Source organism: Aricia agestis, chromosome 6 (genome assembly GCF_905147365.1).
Source record: "Aricia agestis chromosome 6, ilAriAges1.1, whole genome shotgun sequence".
Classification (NCBI taxonomy): Eukaryota; Metazoa; Arthropoda; class Insecta; order Lepidoptera; family Lycaenidae; genus Aricia; species Aricia agestis.
This window is the reverse complement of record NC_056411.1, coordinates 19,469,627-19,491,848: the sequence shown is the minus strand read 5'-3', so window position 1 is coordinate 19,491,848 and position 22,222 is coordinate 19,469,627. Positions and strand designations below refer to the sequence as shown.

General features: G+C 36.5%; 2 protein-coding genes across 2 annotated transcripts in view; both read left to right on the top strand.

The window, feature by feature from the left end:
* The first annotated feature begins 13,910 nt into the window (after positions 1-13,910).
* On the top strand, positions 13,911-16,025 carry LOC121727677. Its single transcript, XM_042115644.1, has 3 exons — positions 13,911-14,227; positions 14,981-15,160; positions 15,552-16,025. The coding sequence occupies exons 1-3, from the start codon at positions 14,029-14,031 to the stop codon at positions 15,707-15,709; spliced, it is 537 nt and encodes a 178-aa protein (XP_041971578.1). The 5' UTR covers positions 13,911-14,028; the 3' UTR covers positions 15,710-16,025.
* A 4,905-nt stretch (positions 16,026-20,930) lies between these two features.
* LOC121727667 (O-acyltransferase like protein-like) overlaps positions 20,931-22,222 on the top strand; it is a 45,455-nt gene continuing 44,163 nt past the window's right edge. Inside the window, exon 1 of the mRNA XM_042115631.1 lies at positions 20,931-21,001. Within this exon, the coding sequence (XP_041971565.1) occupies positions 20,941-21,001 (61 nt within the window). The 5' untranslated portion in view covers positions 20,931-20,940. The remainder of the gene's footprint in view (positions 21,002-22,222) is intronic.

The window sequence follows — 22,222 nt, the reverse complement described above, 5'->3', positions numbered from 1 at the left end:
GCGGAGGAAGGAGACACCGGTGGGTTTTATTGGGTAAACCCGGGTGCTCCTCCTTGCCGCAGCACCTGGAGTCAGCAGGCCATGAGAGACTGTGCACGACAGAGACACACTAATTAGTAGTTTGGTAATCAGCCAAATCGTTGTATGTACTTACCAACTTCCAACTAGATATCTTAAAGTTGGAGCAACTATTAGAAATCCTAAAGGTGCAATACAACATTACGTGATAATGAGATTTTGTTGTTGTTTGTATGTTGCAAATTAATTCGGTATGTATTTTTATGCATTAAAAACTTAGGAAAAATCTTGAAAAGTGATTAATATCCTGCAAACGTCAAATATACCCCGAAATAACGAAGTGGTTCCGTGTTTTGCGTTTGTATACCACGTCTATATATTATATTATATTATATACTCTTGTATATCATTCTTCACTTTCTCTTTAAACCGATGATCGAAAACCAAAATTTCATTTTATTTTTCACGCACTTTTTGTATACTTAAGATGTGTTTTATATAACAAAACAGTAAAAGCTGAAAAATTTTACACTATTGCTAGTCAGTTTATTATAATAAAATACTTATTCTTCTCCTTTAAAAAAATAGGTGACCAAAATATGTGGGTGGACATCCTTAAAACTAAACAGCTCATGGTAAGGCCAAACTAGCACTAAAACATTTAGTGACATTATTCACTTACTTATTTAAAATTCAAAAAATAAAAAAACACTGAATTTAAAAGGCAATAAAGAGGTCTTTCACCCGTAAAATATGTTTGTTGAATGTCACTCGAACGAAAAAACCTGTACACGAATTCTGCTAAACAATCTTTCAACAATACAGTTTCTATATGGTTTCGATGCAGTATATAGTAAAATTCTACAAAAATTAAAATCTAATTTAAACTAGCACCATTGGGCCATGATGGTGAGCCATGATTGCGTATCAGTATACGCAATCGACGTATGTTCACGTCGATTGCGTATATATGGGCAATTAAAGACGAATTTGTTATCATTTATTGAGCTAACGCGAGCCAGTCCACACGGCGCGTTGCGTCAGCGTTGCGTCGACGCAGCGCTGCCGTTGCGTTGTTTTACTTACAAATAACTAAGGCGTTCACTCGGCGCGCTGCGTCGTCGCAACGCACACATGACGGACAACAGCCTCCGAGACGATGCGAGAGGGGGTGTTGACCTTAAGACTGCTTCACGTAATAACGGGTTGCGATGACGCAGCGCCCGTGTGGCCGGCTATGCGTCAAAATATGGCAGCGCTGCGTCGACGCAACGCGCCGTGTGGACTGTATTAAACCAGCGTCATAACTTTCGACGTACCTATATAAGAGAATACTATTTTGCTTTTGACCCGGACTGGATCTGGGGGCACGGCAATGCCCCAGCCAAGCTTTTTAGCAAAGGCACGGCCGTACCATACTTTTCTCGAAGCGGTTCGTGGCTATTTCACACCCCCTTTATCTACAATGTTAACAAAGCTAGGGATTTAGAATTTCGGTCACTAAGAGCAAGTACTAAAACTAGCTTAACCTCCAAATTACATGAAATTTCGATAAATAATTTAATAGTTACGGATGGTCAAAGTTACTACATTTTGTCACTCACTGACTGACTACTACTACGATGGCTCAGCGACCCAAAGTGGATCTTGGCCTCCGACACGAGTTTGCGCCACTTGTCGCGGTTTTGCGCAGTTTCTTGCCACTCTGTGACTTCGAATCTCATATTCGAATGAAGATCGCGCAGGTCCGACTCCACGACATCTAGCCACCGGTACCGTGGACGGCCGACAGGTCGTCGCCCGATCGGACGCCCAAGAAACGCCATTTTAGTGACACGATCCTCCCCCATTCTTGCAACATGACCGAGCCATCAGAGTCGCTGGGCTTTTGATACGCCAATAATATTGGGCTCAGCCATGAGGTCTTCAACTTCGGCGTTGGTTCGGATTCTGGTTCCTCCGTCTTCTGTCTTCACCGGGTCCAAGATCTTGCGGAGGATTTTTCTTTCGGCTACCAGTAATTTATTCTCTTCATCGAGTGTGAGCGTCCAGGTCTCGCATCCGTACATAAATATTGGCCTTATTACAGACTTAAATGGCGTAAATGGCGATCTTACTTTTTCTACTTAGGAGATTGGACACTAACACTCCATGAAGTGCCGCGCTGCATCGTAAGGTGTTTTGGATGCGGGTGTTTATTTCCTCCTGTCTCGTGTTAGTGTCGGTAATGGTGCAGCCTAAGTATTTAAATCTGTCCGTCCCTTTATAAGAAATCCCTCTCACATTCAGGTCTTCTCGTTTTGTGCGCGTGTTTTTATAGCGTTTAATGTGGAGGTATTCTGTTTTCTCGCGGTTTATACTTAGGCCTACCTTAAGGGCTTCGTTTTCTAAGACTTCGGCCGCGCTGGCCACTTCCTCTGGAGTTTCACCCAGTAATGCCAGGTCGTCGGCATACCCTATCAACCTATGTTTCCCATTCAGTTGTAGCCCTACATCTAGTGCAATCACTTCTTTGAGGACATATTCCAGAACTAAATTGAAAAGCACAGGTGACAGCGCATTTCCTTGTTTAAGTCCTGTGACCACTGCGAACTCGTCCGTAAGCTCTTTAGCAACCCTCACTCTCATTTTGCTTTCCTTAGTGGCGACCATTATCATGTCAACTAGTTTTTTAGGGATGTTGAAGTTCCTTAAGATCGTGTATAACGCATTACGGTCGATGCTGTCATAGGCTTTTTTAAAATCGACAAATAACGCGTGTATGCTTTGGGCGTATTCCCAACGTTTTTCCATAAGTTGTTTCAGAAGGAAGATCTGATCGATTGTGCTGCGGTTTTGCCGAAATCCACACTAATAATCGCTGATGATTCGTTCCGCATGAGGTTCTAGCCTTTTAAGCAACACATATGATAAGACCTTGTACGCAGTTGGCAAAAGAGCTATTCCGCGATAATTTGTGCACCTCTTCTTACATCCCTTTTTATGAATCGGACATATAACACCTGTGTTCCACTCTTCTGGTTGTTTTTCATCTTGCCAGATCTTACTTATAATGTGAAATAATCTTAGTTGTATGGTTTGCTCGCCAAAGGATTGTGGCGGTACCCACAATCCGCCTAACATTCCTGCATCGCGCTATCGAAGTTTCGGAGAACGGCAAGATATATACAACGTCTGAAATGACGTCAGTGGGCTTCGGCCTGACCGAGCATGCTATCTCGCTCGGTCGGAAGATCTTCCTTTTCGGCCATCACTAACAACGTTAAATTGGTGACCACCGACAAGAACACGCATCCTTCTGGACATCAATCATTATCAACACTCCTCGCCCCTCCGCACCACGTCAGCAGACATCAAGCATAACCGGGTCGCCTCGACCATAAGCCGCGTTGGGCGTCCGCGCCGGTCGAACCCGTGTCTGGCTTGAACGGGGCAGCCATAGGCTACAACGACCGGTCAGCAAGAAGAGCACGGGGTCCCTCTCCTGGTCATTGCACGCATAGCTTCGGCCCACACCTGACAATACAAGCGCATCGAAGAATACCACAGGTCTTCGGGAGGGAGTGATGTGGCGGTACCCACAATCCGCCTAACATTCCTGCATCGCGCTATCGAAGTTTCGGAGAACGGCAAGATATATACAACGTCTGAAATGACGTCAGTGGGCTTCGGCCTGCCCGAGCATGCTATCTCGCTCGGTCGGAAGATCTTCCTTTTCGGCCATCACTAACAACGTTAAAGGGTATTTATACTATACTACTCGTAATATACTAATATATCTAACTTTACTATCTAGGTGATTCCTTTTTGCTCTTCTTATTATTCTTCTCAATTCTGATTTTAATACTTTAAAATTGTCTAAAAATTTGCTATTCTGTTCTGCCAAAATTTTATATTTCCTTTTTTCTTCAATGATTCTTTCGCAATCTTCGTTCCACCAAGCTTTCCAGGTCTTGCATCCAAGCGTTTTTAGTGCAACTTCTTTGATGGTGTCTCTTGTTGTTGTCCAAATATTATCTATATTTGTGTCCTCTACAGCTAAATCGTTAAATGTATTTTTAATTCAATTTGAAATGTTTTCCTTGTGGCATCATTCTTAAGATTTTCTGTATTTATTCCTAAGTTGTTGTGCGATTTTTTATTTTTATATGTCGTAATTTTAGCTTTTATTTTAATACCCAACATGTAATGGTCGCTGTCACAGTCGGCGCCACGGTAGGATCTTACATCTTGGATCGTATTTTTGCGTCTTCCTTCTATAAGAACGTGATCGATTTGGTTGACAGTTTTTCCATCCGGTGATTTCCAAGTGCCCTTATATATATCTTTATGTGGAAACATAGTGCTCTTTATAACAATATTTTTGGATGTTGCAAAACTTAAGAGTCGTAGGCCATTGTCGTTAGATTGTTCGTGTTTGCTATGCATCCCAATGGTTGGTGCAAAAATAACTTCCCGTCCAATCTTAGCGTTAAAATCACCCAACATAATTTTTGTATCATACCTTGGTAGCTGATCGTAAACTAAGTCGAGGAGTTCATAAAATTCATCCTTTTCGTTCTCGTGAGCTACTTCGGTAGGAGCATACACGTTGATTAAAGAGATGTTAAAGAATTTATTTCTAATACGGAGAGTTGAGATTCTGTCAGATATTACTTCAAAACGAATCACGTTCCCTAATAGCCTATTTGCAACTATAAAGCCCGTGCCGCGTGTATGGCATCCAGATTCGCCGCCGCCGCACAGTGGAAAATTTGGGTCCTTATCGGATCAAAAATTTGTAACTTCAAGGTTTTTCATCGTATTGTATTGAGATTTGGCACATGTATACAGTAATATACAAAGATTTAAAAAATAATCAATTTTTGTATTTTTTCTCATTGTATACATATTTATTTTAGGTTAAAAAAAAAGAAAAGATAAAAAAGTAATACGAGTAGTTTATTTTTTATAAATAAGTACTAATATGAGTAAAATTATACTTATCACACAAGCATAATAAAATACATAAAATTATAAAATCGTATAGTACCTATCTATGCCTCACACCAAACTAATTTATCTTAGATTAGACAAATCTTATAATATTATTGGTTTTATTCTAGGTTTTAGTTACTTATAATGTTATATCTAATTGTTATTATCCTCGCTATTCCTAACTAAAATTACTTCCGGTGTAAATGTAGGATCACCTTCAGGTACCAGTTACCACCTTCAAAAGACTTAGTGCCTCTTCATCAAGATCCTTCACATTTCTCACATAAGGTTTTCTTAAACTTGAAACGTATGGATCTGAAGTATATAGAAGCGTTTTAAATACGTCTTCATTTGTAGCTATACGGGAACATTTTCTGGCATGGTGCAGGCGCATATTTCTGTAGTCTTTATTGCGCGACTCTAGTGCATCTTCCGACAGTTGCCCAATAGGAAGAACAGAAAAATGTTTGATCACGCTTTCTCCGTGTATAAGTAATTTGTGCACGGAGGATGGCATGTAGTACCAATCATAGTTACTAACATAAATTCGCGCAGTTTCTAAGGCATAAACTCCAAATTTTTCGGGATCGATCATCATTCCAGAAGATAGAGCTTGTAAAATAATATACAAGCGTTTAATCAATGTTTCATCAACACCTGTTATGTTCGCCGAGCAAGTGTAATTGTAAAAGAACCTTCGTGCTGTATTTCCATCACTTGAGTTTCCACTTAATTGACGAGGTTTGTCGATAATTAATCCTAGCTCTTCCCTGAAACGTTTTTGAACAAATTCCTTCTTTTCTTTCTTCAATTTCTTTTTTTCTTCTGTTGTAGCAGACCAAGTCTTAAAGTCAAGATTGTAGCAAATGTGTAATACCATTTCCATGCAGCGAATCCAGGCATGCAATGTGGATAATCCATATTGGTAAGCACTTTCATTTTCAGGTCTAGCAGTCACTTTTAATAGGTCATTCATAAGTCGAGGAGTAGCCCCACATATCGTGCACGTAGAACCCGACGGAGTTTCTGTTAGGACCTGAGCCACCTTACCATCAATCATTGTTAGAAAAAGTTCGTGCTTCACATTTACTGCAACACCATCTTTGTTTATTAATGACGGGCGTAAAGATTCAATTTGTCTGGTAATTTCGTCTACAACTGCCTTAGTTTTTTCAGGAGTTTCTTTACAAAATTCAATAGAAATGGGTCTACAATAACGAACAGATGAAGGTACTGGATTTTGCCAAATAATGGCTCTTGAGAGGTCATCAATTAATCTAATGGGAACTAATGAAGTGACGAACAGATTGGCATCTGAAATAGTTTCCGATTCTTCTGGCAGCTTCTGCTTGTACTCGTATTGACTTTGGCCAGATGAACCATCACATCCCCATTTACAGCAAAGGATTAAATTTCTGTGTTGTTCTAGGAAAACTGGATTAATTTTTAAAATTCTGGCAACTGTGTGGTCCAGTAAGTCTTGTATATTAATCACTTTAGCATAAGTATTTGTGATTTCGATTGTAGAAGATGGTGGATAGCAAGTTTGTTTTATTTCTTGTATTTTGTAATATGGGGGAAACATTGTACACTTTCTTTCGTTGGTTAAATTTCTTAGGTACATATATTGTGCTTTAGTTAGTTCCAAATCAATAAAAGCACTCAATGCTTCTGTATCAGATAAAATCTTCATTTGGTTTGACTCTTTCCACATAGTCGAGAAAACTTTTTTCTTTTCGCTCTCAGAGTTTCTTAGCTCTTCAACAAGATGAGCCTCTGCATACTCACCTAAGGCCCGCAGTCCTTGCAAAAATGCGTTACAAATGTGCTCAAACCCATATTCTTCTAGTAAAAGAGTGTTTTTCCTTTTCTTTGTTGATTCTGAGGAGTCTCCATAAGCAATGCACGGTCTTCCTCGTTTACCAGAAGTTGATGGCAGTGAATGTGCTTCGGACTCCGGAAACTGTACTGAATATCCTGACTGCAGCCAGCTTGTATTATTTCGAATAAATTCGTCCTTTTTCCGTGATGCTTGAGCCCAGCGCTTATTGAAAGAAGGCAGAATATTTCTTTGAATGTCACCAATTACAAAACACAAGATGTTTTCAGAAACATTTAATGTTTGCTGTAGAACTATGGACAACGATTCCAAGGTTCTGCCACGCTCGATATAGGGAATGATGAAATCGCCCTTAGTACAGTTGAAAGTTGACATTTTAATGGAAATAACCAATTTAAATAAGTGTCACTCAATATAAAATACACGCTGAAGTGTGCAATTTGAAGATATTTGCTTCCCCTTATATACTGGTTTTTTAGATATGAAATACGTACTAATATGAATGTTATGCATATTTACTCATGCACGACGAGTGCAAAATAGATGATAAGCTATTGCTATCAAAATATTGTGGTTAATATAGTTTTTGTAAACTATGTCAGCAGTAACCGCAAAAGATACCGAATTATCTACTCCGACCGCTATCACATTTTTTCCCATAACTTCCAGGACCGCAAACTTCCGCAGCTGATTTTTTAAATTTTTCATTTATAAATAGTTAGGCTATCAAATAACACATAAAGTTGCGCGTCGCGAGCCGTCGGTAAATGTGAAAACCTTCGACGAAAAAAAAAGAAAAGTGAAAAATAGGGTATGTCAATTTTTAAGTACTTACTCAAAAATAAAAAGCATATTAAAAAAAGTTAATAGCTCATTATTAAGAACATAAAATATCATTTTTAAAAATGTATAAAACCGCATGCATGAGCTAAATACTTTTTTCACAATATTCATTTGAATTACGTGTATGCAAACATTTGAATGAGCCATCCGCTACTTCAACTTACTTCAACCTATGAAAAAAAAATATTTATGCAGTTTTAGAACAAAAAAATGTCTGATTAGGATTATTTGGTTATTAGAGTATCGAATGCAATAAATATTTCATTCAAATTGTGATATTTTTAAAATCCATTTATGATATGCTCTAGTTCTACCATTTTCCATAGTGCGCCGTAAAACAAAGTTGAGGTACTATCTATGTTACATTCACCTTTACCAGGCCATCTTACTTCTTGGAGGGCTGCTATACCTACGCCATATCTATTTATCTCTTTATTTACTTGGTAGATAGCACCGGGTCTAAACAGAGAGCTTACATTCCATGAGGCCAATCGAAAGTCCGTATTTCTTCGCCAAGGGTCATCGGTATTTGGATCAGATCGTTTATTTCTCTTAGTCGGTTTCTGAACGTGTGATTTTTCCGTGGGCGGGGTGTTAAACCGCCGCACAATCCCTAAAATGCTAGAGGACCGCATCTGACACTGACTGACAGATCATCAAAATTCTAAGGTACTTCTAGCAGACTTAGAACCTTGAAATTTGGCAATAAGGTAGGTCATTATCCACAATGAAAGGAAAAATTATGAAACCGGCCAAGTGCGAGTCGGACTGGCGTACATAGGGTTCCGTACCGTAAATTTGTATGGGAGCCCCTCTTAAATAATAAGTTTATTTACTTTTTATTATTTATTATTAAAGTAGACGTACAATTGAGTATTTTATGAAATTTTCGAAAACCATACTGTTACCATTATGGATATAAAGCAAAAAGGGCAAAAAAATCGCGTTTGTTGTATGAGACCCCCTATTAATAATTTATTTTATTTTAATTGGACTGTTAGCAAAAGCTAACAGTCCAATTAAAATAAAATGTATTTCTGTTATCACTATAAAAATAGTGATAACAGAAATACATAATTTGTGAAAATTTCTATTATCTAGCTATTGCGGTTCTCGAAATCCAGCCTGGTGACAGACGGACGGACGAAATTTTTACATCCGTGCTGCCATATTGTATTCAACAGCAATGCTGAAAATGACCACCTTCAAGTATTAAAGATTAAGAGCCAATTATAGCTGAATATAATAATCGACTCAGAAGTATTTACCGTTGAGACTTGTCCACCGTAGAACGAACGAAGCCCCAATGAAAAAATAACAAAGGAGACAGAGAATGGTTGCTAAGCTAAGTACAGAAAAGTTTTAACGTGACCTTAAAAGAAAATCAACCTTAAAAAAAGAAATGAAATCCCACCAAAACATGAAATATAAAAAGGAGCCAAGCTAAATATTGCATAGCTATGCAATATATCTATCGTAAAAAGTTTTCAGATCACATTCAAGCCAAGCCTTCAACTTATTTTGTAATTTAAATCAACATTCAGTGAAGGTATCAATAATTTTCTTTATTTTATAATTATTATAGTGGCTTGGCAATGAGCACTAGAGAAATATTCAGTGACTACCTAATTGGATTTATTGGATATCATCGACCATATGCGTCGTTACATACCTACTAAAAAAGTAAAAACACTTTACGTTTGCCGTCTGTCTAAGTATGAACTCCTCCAAATATGCAGTTCTATATTTGTTTCTCTTGTGCTCATTGCCGAGTCGCTATAATAATTATAAAATAAAGAAAATTATTGATACCTTCACTAAATGTTGATTTAAATTACAAAATAAGTTGAAGGCTTGGCTTAAATGTGATCTGAAAACTTTTTACGATAGATATATTGCATAGCTATGCAATATTTAGCTTGGCTCCTTTTTATATTCCATGTTTTGGTGGGATTAATTATAATGTTGAATTAAATTCGAAAACGAATTTTAAATCTTTCTTCAAAATTGTCATTTCCTTTTTAATTTTTACGTTGAGTCTGAGTGCAAGACCTACGGGTCATTTAAAGCAGAATCGAGCTACTTCTAAACATAGTCGATATGGCCTTATGGCCTATTGCACATTTTGACCTTACGACCAAAAGTGGGAGGGAATACCCAAAATCTCCACTAATCTCCATAATAACGTAGACTAAATGGGGTTGCCCTTGGCAGTGGGCGTTAAATTAGTGCAAAATGTATAAACACCTGAAGTTAAGGACAGCAGCTGATTCACTTTAGATAACATAACTACTTGTGTCAACGGCCGCACTTAGAGAAAACAAATGATGATTTAACTACGAATAATACAAACTAAGGAAACGCAACTCCCATACTTCAACCGTTTTGAATTTGGTTCCTTTTCGCACACTAAAATAATATGGCAATAGCAACGAAACACTCACTCTTTACGAAATAAATCCGTTGACATTAATTGCCACTTTTATATTCATACAAAATTGTGTACCGAATACATGCATGAAGTATGCATGTATGCGGGTCACATTTTGTACACTCGTGGACAAAATTTTTGACACAGTGTATAAACTATATTATTGTAAAGTTTAATTAAAATCCGTTCAGTAGTTTTTGCGCGAATGAGTAACAAACATCTGTACATCCACACATCCATACATCCATACATCCAAACAAACTTTCGCCTTTATAATATTAGTAGGATAGTAGGACTAGATGACGCCCGCTCCGTTGCGCCAAAATTCGTTTATCACGCGGGAACCGTACATTTTTCCGGGATAAAAAGTATCCTATGTCCTTTCCCGGGTCTCAAAGTATCTCCATGTCAAATTTCAGCAAAATCGGTTCAGCGGTTTGAGCGTGAAGAGGTAACAGACAGACAGACACACTTTCTCATTTATAATATCAGTATGGATGTATGGATTTTTCGAGCTATGCACCCTCTTAAGGCAAAGTTTCAAATTAATGACACCTATATTTATTAATTTTGTACACTCATAAGTGGCAATAATTGGATAGAACGCACTTGAAAATTGTGTTGTAAGTTCAAGGCGCTTCATTGTTGTCGCAAGTCGCAACTATTACCAGCTAGTACCTCTATACGACGCCACATTGCTTTGTTACAAACCTGTTGCACTTGATACACAATATTTCCCATAAACTCTTTGTTTTTCTATTGTTTTGTATAACTAGATCAGATAAGTGATTATAGTACCGTAGAACAAATTGATTCATCGGCATTTGGGGGACCCACATCATTTGGTCGGATTATGTCAATTCATTGTATATCGTGATCTGGCTAGATTTGACATAACGCGACCTAATTATGTAGGTCCCACATCTGCCTATGAGTCAACTTCTCTGCTAGTACATAATAATCATCTATTACCTTTTATAATATGACCTATCACTACAAATAAAAAGTAGTTTTCCGCTGTATGTCATATGGCTTTAATACCATGTGAATTTATAATGTAGTTTTCCAGTAGCTAGATGTAATGATTCAGTTTCAGTTTGTCGGATCAGCTAATGTGAAAGCATTATTAGCAAACTAGTACTTTATTCCTTTCTGAACTACACAATTTATAATAAAAAATGTAAGAAACGTACGAAGTCAATACGTAATTACTTATAAGTCATATTTTTATTATAAAATGATGATAATGATTGTGTGTATGTATAATTGTATAATGCAATAGCTATGTCCACACTGTGCCTTTTTCTGTTCATCAGGGGCATGCGTTATAGCGCAATCTATAGCGAACGTGAGGCATGATCGCGACGCATGCCCTCTGACCTTATCCAAAAAACAAAAATTACAATGTTTGCGTTGCGTTCGTTGACGTATTCAGTTATTGAATGCGTCAAAACGAAAGTTGAATGAAAGAAGATGACGAAAATTAAAGACGTAAGCGCATAATGTGGACATAGCTAATAGCTATGTCCACACTAAATGGGTCCACACACCACCACTATTGTCATTTTTGAAGTTTTGGATACGGTCAGAGGGCATGCGTCGCGGGCATGCCTCACGTTTGCTGTTGACTGCGCTATAACGCATGCCCTTGACGAACAGAAAAAGGCACAGTGTGGACAAAGCTATTAGACTAGGTCATGTTGTCTTAATATTTAGGTAGTAGGAGCTTGCTACGACGCGCGACGTAGCGGCCCGCTACGAAACTAGGAGCTATTGCAACGCATACGTTATCGTATTTTCATTGAAACATGCTAACTGGGTGCTCACTCAAAATGCATTCGCAACTTTCAAATGCGAAGTTAGTTTATACGTGGGAGAGCCATGCTTCGGCACGAATGGGCCGGCTCGACCGGAGAAATACCACGTTCTCAGAGAAAACCGGCGTGAAACTTGTGCTGTGACCAGTTTGCTCGTTTGCCTCCCTATTTCATAAAAAAAAAGATGTAAAAAATGTATGGCATTTGACATAAAGCATTGCAAGCGCATTGACATTTATTTTCAAGATGCGATATTAATATTATTATTATGTCAAATCCCCATTGACATAAGAAAATAGGTCTTTGCAAATCCCATATATATTTTTGCACTAGGCGCTCAGTCCCTATCCGAACGATAAAAAATCCACCAATGCTCAGCTTTGAGTTTTTTTGAAACGAATTAATCTACTTCACAGTGTTGTTGATTTTCTAAGGGGTAATGAATACATAAAATCTTTAAAATAACGTGGTAAAAGGAGTGTTCCACTAAGTTAACAATAAAACTGTTTTTTTTTTTAAATCGCGCAATAACGATGAGACCCTTCCATTTACGGTATAACTTTTACGAATTAAATAAGCTTCGTATAATTCATCTGTTTAGTAAAAATATTTTATCTAGGTCTACTTTATTTTACCAACACAAACATAAAAAGTAACAAAAATATAATGGTGACACAGTTACAACTTACAGCGTCTGGGCCTGTTTTGTGATGTCAAATATTTTTATTATTTTTTATTCATCCATGCTAATCTACGAATAATAAAAACTAAGGAATCGTAACTCCCATACTATTACCGTTTTAAATTTGGTTCCTTTTGATCTGTCATGTAACGTCAGCCTAGTACCGCTCAAGGTCACCTAAATATTGCAAATGTATTGAAATGTGTACCTAAGGTACACTTTTTTGACAAGTATTGTGGAGCATGTTTTTTGACGGAGTTACTTTTCCTTAGTTTTTATTATTCGTAGATGCTAATATTATAACCAGAAAGTGTGTATGTTTGTTACCTGTTCAAGTTTAAGATAAAATGTATAAAAATATATTTTTTATAGAATTTTAATACTTTTCTCTCTCCCTCGCGCATCATAATTACTAGAGAACGCCTGATGCGATTTGGCTAATTTTAGTCTTGAAATGTTTGTGGTAGTCCACGTGTAAGGTGGTGGTTCGGGTGAAATGAATCCACTCGATGCTTAATTGAAACTGCCTTCATTTTATTCTCCCGACCCGACGCGACGTATAAAATATATAGCCACTGAAAAAATGATTAAAATCGATAGCCTATGATCCTTCACGTTCTCTACTTCTTATCTGTGCCAAATAACATAAAAATTGCTGCAGTAGTTCACGAGATAAGCCCTTTCAAATAATTTCCCCCGTTTTTTCACATTCTCCTACTAGTCTTAATAGGAGAATAAATAAATGGGCTATCTAACACTGAAATAATTTTACAAATCGGACCAGTAGTTCCTGAGATTAGCGCGTTTAAGTTAGCCCTTTCAAGTCTTAGCGTGATAAAATATAGCCTTTAGCCTTCCTCCATAAATGGGCTATCTAATACTGAAAGAATCATCAAAATCCGTTGCGTAGTTTTAAAGATTAAAGGGAACAAAGGGACATGAGGAAAAAAAAGCGACTATGTTTTATAATATGTATAGATACATTAAATTATCATTATGTTTCTGATCAGAAATTTCGGACAATATGCGGCCGGGCTAATAGTCCAACATAGTGCTGAGACATTACATTAGTGTTGTGACACTACATTATTTTACCCTTACACAGGGGAAGGTTTATATTGGGACTTGGGAGGGAGGTGATACGAAGTTCACCAAGTCGAGTTTGGTATAAAGATTCCTTGCGGCCTGGGAAAAGTCATAGTATTTATCACGGCAAAATGTACAGTTATCGCGTGATAAACAAGTTTCTGGGGAGACGAAGTTGCGATCGTCATCTTATAACATTATATTTCGCGACTTCATTCTTAGCGATTTATGCTTACTTGTTGTATAGTGGCGCTCCCATGCGTCACCCTTGCACGTATTTTAGAGATATGTAAAAAAAAAAATGTCACTGTCACTAAGTCACCTGTCATGATTCATGACTTTTCCGGCGCTTAGACTCGAGCTACTCATTCCGTGTTTTCGTGCCGAACCCTTCGCACGTTCGCAACTTACCTACGGTCAACGGTGTGGAGCTTTCAACATGGGGAAGAAGCGTTGGAGTCCGGATAGCGGAGAAAATATTCGAAGAAAAATGGGACGACAAATCGATTCATCCTCGTCAGATATCAGACCAAGTAAGTGTTAACTCAGGGGGAATAGCTATAATTATACTTATTTTATATTATAATTTAATAATACCAAGGGATATATCAATAGATAACGCATAATTATAATTTTTTCACGTAATGGTTTTCTGTTACGCAATAAAGATGTACCGTCGAAATTTATTTTTCATCTACCTACATATTTTAATGTAGAATATCTACGAATACGCAACCGCTAATATTACCTACCAACTACCAACCTCAGGATTTTTGCTGTCATATTTTGATGCAAATTACGAATACGCAACTGCCAAGGTCGGGGCTTTTGCTGTTCGAAAACAGACACGCAACTACCAACCTCAGGGTTTTTGCTGTCATATTTTGATGTAAATTACGAATACGCAACGGCCAAGGTCGGGGCTTTTGCTGTTCGAAAACAAACACGCAACTAGCGAAATCGGGGTTTTTGCTGTTAAAGAATATATGAAAAATTTTTTACACCTACCTACATGTTTTCATGTACATTACGAATAATTGCAAATAATTCAGGGATTTTGCTGTTTGGAAACAGACACGTAACTGCCAACATCAGGATTTTTCTGTTTGAAAACGGACGCACAACTATCGAAACTGGGGTTTCCTTGCTGCTATAGAATATAATATTATTTTTTTTAACATCTACCGACACTTGATGTACATAACGAATACGTAACTGCAAATATCAGGGCTTTTGCTGTTCAAATAATATGATAATACAACTGCAAATATTGTGGTTTTTGACAGATCGTGATGATCCTGTTCAAGAAGTTGATCGCACGCAGACCATATGGCCCTTACTCCTGGAGGAATACGCGCCGGTGCTGAATCTCACACCTGCGGTCGCCCCAACGTCGTTGAAATCGGCACCATCTACGGGGCGTGATGGCGATCAGCCGCAGGAACAGACGAATGACGGGACACCAGGTAAGGAACCTCAGCCTATTCAGGACGAAAGGTCTTGCAACTTCTGGGCGACGCGACGTTCCAGAAACAAAAATAAATACTCGGCCAAAAAACCAGTCCACAAAGATATTGTGGGTTGGTGGCACGAGGTTATTATAAAGGTTTTTTAATAATTGAATTGTAACAATTGAATACCTGTCGTGTCTGCGATTCACACGATCGAGGTATTAAAGGACAAAGAGGCGCTAAATGCAAATCTGATAATAGTGACAAATAACTTTTCGGGGAAGAGTTTGCTGAGAGGCTAAAGTGGCTGAATCTTTTCAACTGTTCATCTGTTGATCAAGCTCCAGAAGAGAAACGTAAGTTTCCCAGTAGCATTAATATACAATTTTTCTTTGTTTTCTACAAGCACGAGCGCCGTCCCGCCTGCCGCAGCGCCGACACGCCGCCACGAGCGAGCGCCTCGGAAGCCCACCGGCCTGCGCCTCAGCCGCCCCGCCGCGCCGGGCCGCCGCAGACAACTCGAGCGCAGACGCGCAAGCCAGCCTATCGTTAATTATTTATTGAGGTACCCTACTACGCAGGCCGATTACGTTATTCTATGACGAGTGGTGTATTACACTTTTACTATCCGGTATAAGATACCGTTTAAATCGAAACCTGTAAAAAATGTAACCCCGTGCTATAATTATAATTATTAGTGTCTGTTTTTGATATTAGTAGCTTAATTGAGACCAAAGCAATCGAGAGGTGTACCTACTCCCCTTGCAGATTATTTTTTGACTCCTAAGCTATGTTCTTAGATAATACCGAAACCTAGATCGGTGACAAAATATTCATACTAAAATTGAAAATTTAAACTCTACATAAAGCTGTGGACACTAGAAAGGTATTGTGTCAATTTAAAAACGTTAAAATTAAGGATAACGGCACTGTCTTAAACAATTTTTTATCACCTAATAAGTAATTGTTATAATATGACCAGGATCGATTTAATTAAAGGACGCATATTCTTCGATACCGATTCATTAATCTCGTAGATAATATTATAGTATATAATATATTATATACCATTCGCCATAATAATACGTACTGCTCCATATATCTTTACTAAGATTTTGGAACCAGTTATTAACGATGTAAAAAGAATTAAGAAAGTAAATTGGTGCTAGTATGTATATTATATTTACATAATTAGGTTTATATTAATAGGTGAAACTTTTAAAGGTTGTCAGGAATGTATATAGTTAATAGTTATACTTTCCTCTCGTAATGTATTTGAAAAAATGGGTTTTATTATTATTAATGAATCGAAGATTAGGATACTACCTAATATTAAATGTAAATTGTTTCGTTTTTAATTCTGCGTCTATAATTCTGGAACTACCACAGGAAAATATTAAATACCACAAAAAAAATCATTTATGAATAGAAAGAATTAGGAAATGTAACTTAATTTTTTATAACCTTTCCAAGATCCTAGTTACAATCAGTCAATAATCTTTTCAAAAGATGTTCTAAGCCAAAAAGCTGAGCTAAGAAAATGTGAAATAAAATAATTTAAATTTTCGTTAGAAATTTTCTCAGATGCTTCTAAAACTTTATTTTTGTAATGAACAAAGATACCATGGACATTGTACTAGCAATGAAATGAGATCACTTATTGAAATACAAGGCAGCCTTTTTTGCTAGGTATCTTAGTAGTAGTGAATTTTTTTTTTAGTCGATCGATAATATACGATCGCTATTTTGCGTATAAACAGAATGGGTAGCGTCCAATTATAGTTATTTGAACTATATAACCAGGGAAAATTTAGCAATGGTGTGAAGATAAGAAAATAAGTAACGAAGGTGGTGAATTCGACGTAGATTCATTTACTATTATAGTCTAGTGCCATAGTACGTAGTTACGTGGTACAAAGACCCTGATGATTGACATAGCCGTACAGCCGTAGTTCCCATTGTTTAAGGAATTATCTAAGAATCATAAGCATATTATTATTCGTAAGCCTGATATTAACTTGTTAAATCTACTTATAAAGTCCTGTAACATCTTCATCGCTCGCTACGCCTATAGTTGCCGCGAGTCGTGAGGTTATCCGGGAGTACATACTGGAGGTCACCACTGTCTGAGGAATGTGTTGAAATAATACTAAATTCTTTATCCGATAATACATATTAAATGCAATACTATAGTGGTATAAAACGATTTATATAATTTGCCAGTCGATAGGGTAATAGCTTTTCTGTCAGATAAACTGAGCCAATGTGCTAAATATAGCACATTAAATTATAAAATAGTTTTAAACCTGCCCAATCATTATTATGTACTAATTTAGAAAATGATATCAACTCAAGAGGTATATGAAAGGAACTTACAGAATGAGACTTATTAAGCCGAATAATAAGAAGTGAATTGGGATACTAATATTGCCCTATCGTTTATATCTCTGCAGTGGCCCAACGAAAATGGTTCTGAAAGTTCTTGCTAAGCAAACTGCCACTTTACTTGCACTTGTTACAGTGCATAGGGTACAAAAAATTAGGTGTAATAACTAATAAAATATGTAGTATTTATTTTACTAAAAAAGATGAGGTTTTAATCTACGTAGGTATTGCTTACCGGATATTATAAAAACAAAATATAATATGTGATTGATTAATATAATTACTGTAGGTTATTGGTGGAAACTTAAAGGTGAAAACTTTTTATGATAAAAACTTCTAAGCTTTATAGTTTTCAACCGGTGCTTAAGCCGGGGATTAATCTCAATCAAAAACGATAACCTTGCACACAACCAAAGACCAAGCGTATACGCATCGCAATAAGATTCATTTTAGCTTAGCATAAAACTACAGGTTCTCGGGCGGATCTTCTCTATTTTTCATGTTTTTTTTAAATATCATTGGAAATAAATATTAAGAAACAAAATTGTTCGGGTAAAGAATTTCTAATATAGATTTACTAATAATTTATTCAAATAAAATGTACAATTATCCTAGTTAATACTTATATTTCGATGAAATAGAGTTTTTTCGGAGGTAAGTTAATAATTACAGCCATAAGTATTACGTTTTATTAAAATGTTTATGGTTTAAGGTATTTTGAATATTGTGCTTTATATCTCATATTTTTTAACACTTCGATAATATATTGGAACTAGGTAAACCGGGAGTCACGGAATAACAAATTGGGGTTTATCCTCGCCTTAAACTTCCTTACTATTCACAGGACCATAAGATTTGTCCGGCATTATTATACCTCTTAGAATATTTAAATAAAAGGAAAAATTATCGTAAATGAGATTACCCTTTTTATTCGTTTTCGTAAATCATATAATAACAAATAACAATTGTACTCAAACATTAAGTAACTGGATCAAAGACATTACTATTAGGTAAAAGGGGTATTGATACTTCAATTTTTGGTCCATATAGCACTCGCTATACAGCTACGACGAAAGCTAATAAACTGGGAGTCAACATAGAACCAATCAAAGAATCTCTAGGATGGAGTAATAGTTAATGCCTACCTCTATTATATTCGCTAAATTCTATAATAAGGAAATATTTTTCCCCAATCTAGACAGAATAAAATTTCGTAAATATTATAATTTATGTTATAAGAAAGAAATGTATTTATTTTAGTCAGTTACTTCAAATGTTATCTAAGATCATAATAAGGAGTACTTAAAGAATATTTGTAATATGAAGGAATATTATATTTTGTAATATTTATTAAGTATTTCCATTTACCAATGATAATATTATAATAATTATCACACATTTTTTGTAATTTAAAACCTTAAATAAAAATAGAGAATAATTACTTAAACATTTTATATTTGTTTTACTCTAAACATCATACAACAAGTAAGCATAAATCGCTAAGAATGAAGTCGCGAAATATAATTGAAGATCAAACGAACTTACCTTCGATCACAATTATATGAGCGACTTCATTCTTAGCGATTTATCCAAACCCACCCCATATTACAGGTGAGTCGACTAATACTTTGACTGTGACCAGTCTCTCCCTACCCAAGTTACAAATATAAAATGAACACCGCAGGTAAGTTATATTTGCTCTAAACAAAATGAGTAGCTCGAGTCTAAGCGCCGGAAAAGTCATGAATCATGACAGGTGACTTAGTGACAGTGACATTTTTTTTTTACATCTCTAAAATACGTGCAAGGGTGACGCATGGGAGCGCCACTATATAACAAGTAAGCATAAATCGCTAAGAATGAAGTCGCTCATATAATTATTGTGATCGAACTTCACTTAAGGTAAGTTCGTTTGATCTTCAATTATGTAGAGCAGATCACGTCATCCATACACGTGCCTTCCGATTTTTATCGCTTATCCCAAAAGTGTAATAAAATTACCATCAACTACAATTTCATGTAAATGACATCGACAACCCGTTCCGATCCGTCGGCGTGTGACGTGGGCATGACGAGGAATACGTCATGTAGCCCCTACGTGCGTGTGATCATGTCCAATACTCGAAATTAAAAAAAACAACAACAAACTTTTGGATAGATTAAGGCTTTGTACAATTTTATATAGATCTGTTCAAGTTTCAGATCAATGAAATATTAATAAAGACAGAAAAATATTTTTAGGGCTCCTTTTGAATCTATATATATAAAAATGGATTTTCAATTGTGTTAGTAACGCTTAAACTCGAAAACGGCTGGACGGATTGGGCTAATATTAGTCTTAAAATATTCGTAGAAGTCCAGGGAAGGTTTTAAAATGACACGAAGTTCACCGGGACAGCTAGTAAATAATAAATATCGAATTTTGTCAAACACTCAATCTATACATCTCTATACACATATCAATAAAATAGGAGTGTCTGTTTGTAATATTGAAAGAACTATTTTTTACTACTTGCATATAAATGTACATACGGTACATATAATACCAAAATAGCATTTTTACAATTTTTGTCTGACTGTTTGTTCCGGTTAATCTCTGGAACGGCTGGAGCGATTTTGACGGGACTTTTTTGGCATCTGCCAAAAAAGTCCAGTCAAAATCGCTCCAGCCGTAGCTGATATTGTAATAAGGCTACTTTTTAACTGACTTTCAACAAAGGAGGAGGATATTATATTTTTTTTATATTTGTTCGCGAATAACTCCGCCGTTTGTGGACCGATTTCCAAAATCCTTTTGCTGTTGTATAAGATATAGTCCAAATTTGGTAACATGTTCACAAAAGTGGTGATCTGATGATGCGATCCTTGAGGAATCGATGGAACTCCTTGAAATTTCTATGACTTTAACATAATATAGTGATTTTACCCTTTTCTAAAGGATTTCAGGCATAATTATACGACAAATAATTTGCACCGCTGACCGCAGTATATCCTACTCTGGTTCCGAAGATGCTGTATAGAACTCTTGAATCCTTATAGATACAATATATTCGATAAAAGCATTATATATTATGACGATGCTTCAATTAATCATCAAGGTCCAAGTGGATAGGAGAAATAAATATTTAAATAAAATCTGTTACAATTTAAAACGCTTAATCTTTAAAATTAAAAGGGTACTTTATTATACACTAAAAATAATCTAATTTATATCAAACATGAAATATACTTATTTTATTGCTGTGTTAAAATTAAAACATTTAACTGTATAAATATTTATATTTTAACACCGTTTAGTAAACAATAACATAGGCATGCGAACTTAATATGGAAAAGTTTTTTTTTTTTTCTTAATTATCTTGCGCGTTTATATAGAGAGGTGGAGGCGCGCGCGCGCAGTTAAAGGAACCATGTTGCGAGCGGCGGTTCTACTCGCGTGTGCGGCCGCAGCTGTCGCTTGGAGAGTCGCCGGTGAGTGATCTTTCCCCAGCAGGCTTAGCATAAAATTAGAAATGGGAAATATTGGACACACTGATAGATTTTAGTGACGCAATGGCGGATTGCCTTTGTCTAACTGTCACTTTGTCAATACTTCCGTAGAAAGAAACCGCTTCTATGGTGACCATGCTAAGCCTGCAGGGGATGTTTTGTGTGAATGTACCAGTGTTATATGTTGTGTTTGGAAAATGATGAGGTTTTATATATGTTATTAGAGGACTTTAGAGGTCAGTTTTATGTGGTCAAAACCAGTCACAGGACAGGCAAAAATGTGGTCCTGAGTCTTTACGGTGGTGGATTGTGGACATAATTGGCTATACTTTTATGTAGATGTCGCAGGATTTTATGTCACTAAACTAGATTCTGCTCTAGAAATGGGTCAAGTATATTTTTTATAAAAAGTGTTAGAACTATTTTAAACCTCTGCGGTAGAAAATTAAATTACAACTCTCAACTCGAATACTAACTATTAACCTCCCGGAGGAAACTGTTTAATTCTGTAGAAAATCTGAATGTCTTAATTTAATAAAATACGTATAAGTGCTTGCAACGCATATTGATCAAATGCCATCGGGTGCAATAGGCTCTAAAAAGGAATAAAAAAGCTTTGGAAAGACTATGTCCACGTTTGTTGGCATAGTCTTATTCGCGTGAACCTACGCCCGATGTAGATACGCATCCAATACTTATACACCCTGTGTAACAAAGCTAAGTGATGATACTTTCGGAGTTTAGGGTGTGTGTGTCCCTCCTCTTAATTTCAGCGCTACGTGTACCTACTTTCACAGTGTACCACATCCTAAAGTATTTATCAATGTGTCTTGTTACACCTTGTAAATAAGAGTCTGGTTAAATAGACACGACTGGAAATACGCACTTTTTATCAAGGTTAGATACTTACAATGTTTTTAAATGAAGTAGGAAATTGATTGTTATGATTTAAATTATTTTTGTACCACAAATGAGAAGAAAAAACTTGAGAGGTGGCAAGGGACACCCGGATGGAACGAAGTTATAAAAAAAAATAAAAAAATACAAAAAAAAAAGAGAGAGACAGAGAGAGAAACACGCACTACCGCACGGCTTACATTAACTATAGCAGTTTTGCTCCAGTTGTAATATTTATTTATTTATTTATTTATTTATTTATTCGGTATAGTGACAGACAGCAAAGTAAGTAATACAGTTAACAAT

What these genes read in the sequence shown, in the direction of transcription:
- LOC121727677 (XM_042115644.1), top strand. Translation starts at nt 14,029, where the DNA reads ATGACTTTTCCGGCGCTTAGACTCGAGCTACTCATTCCGTGTTTTCGT. An exon ending in CTCGTCAGATATCAGACCAA is followed by an intron (nt 14,228 to 14,980) that starts GTAAGTGTTAAC and finishes GGTTTTTGACAG; the next exon opens with ATCGTGATGATCCTGTTCAA. An exon ending in GACGAATGACGGGACACCAG is followed by an intron (nt 15,161 to 15,551) that starts GTAAGGAACCTC and finishes GTTTTCTACAAG; the next exon opens with CACGAGCGCCGTCCCGCCTG.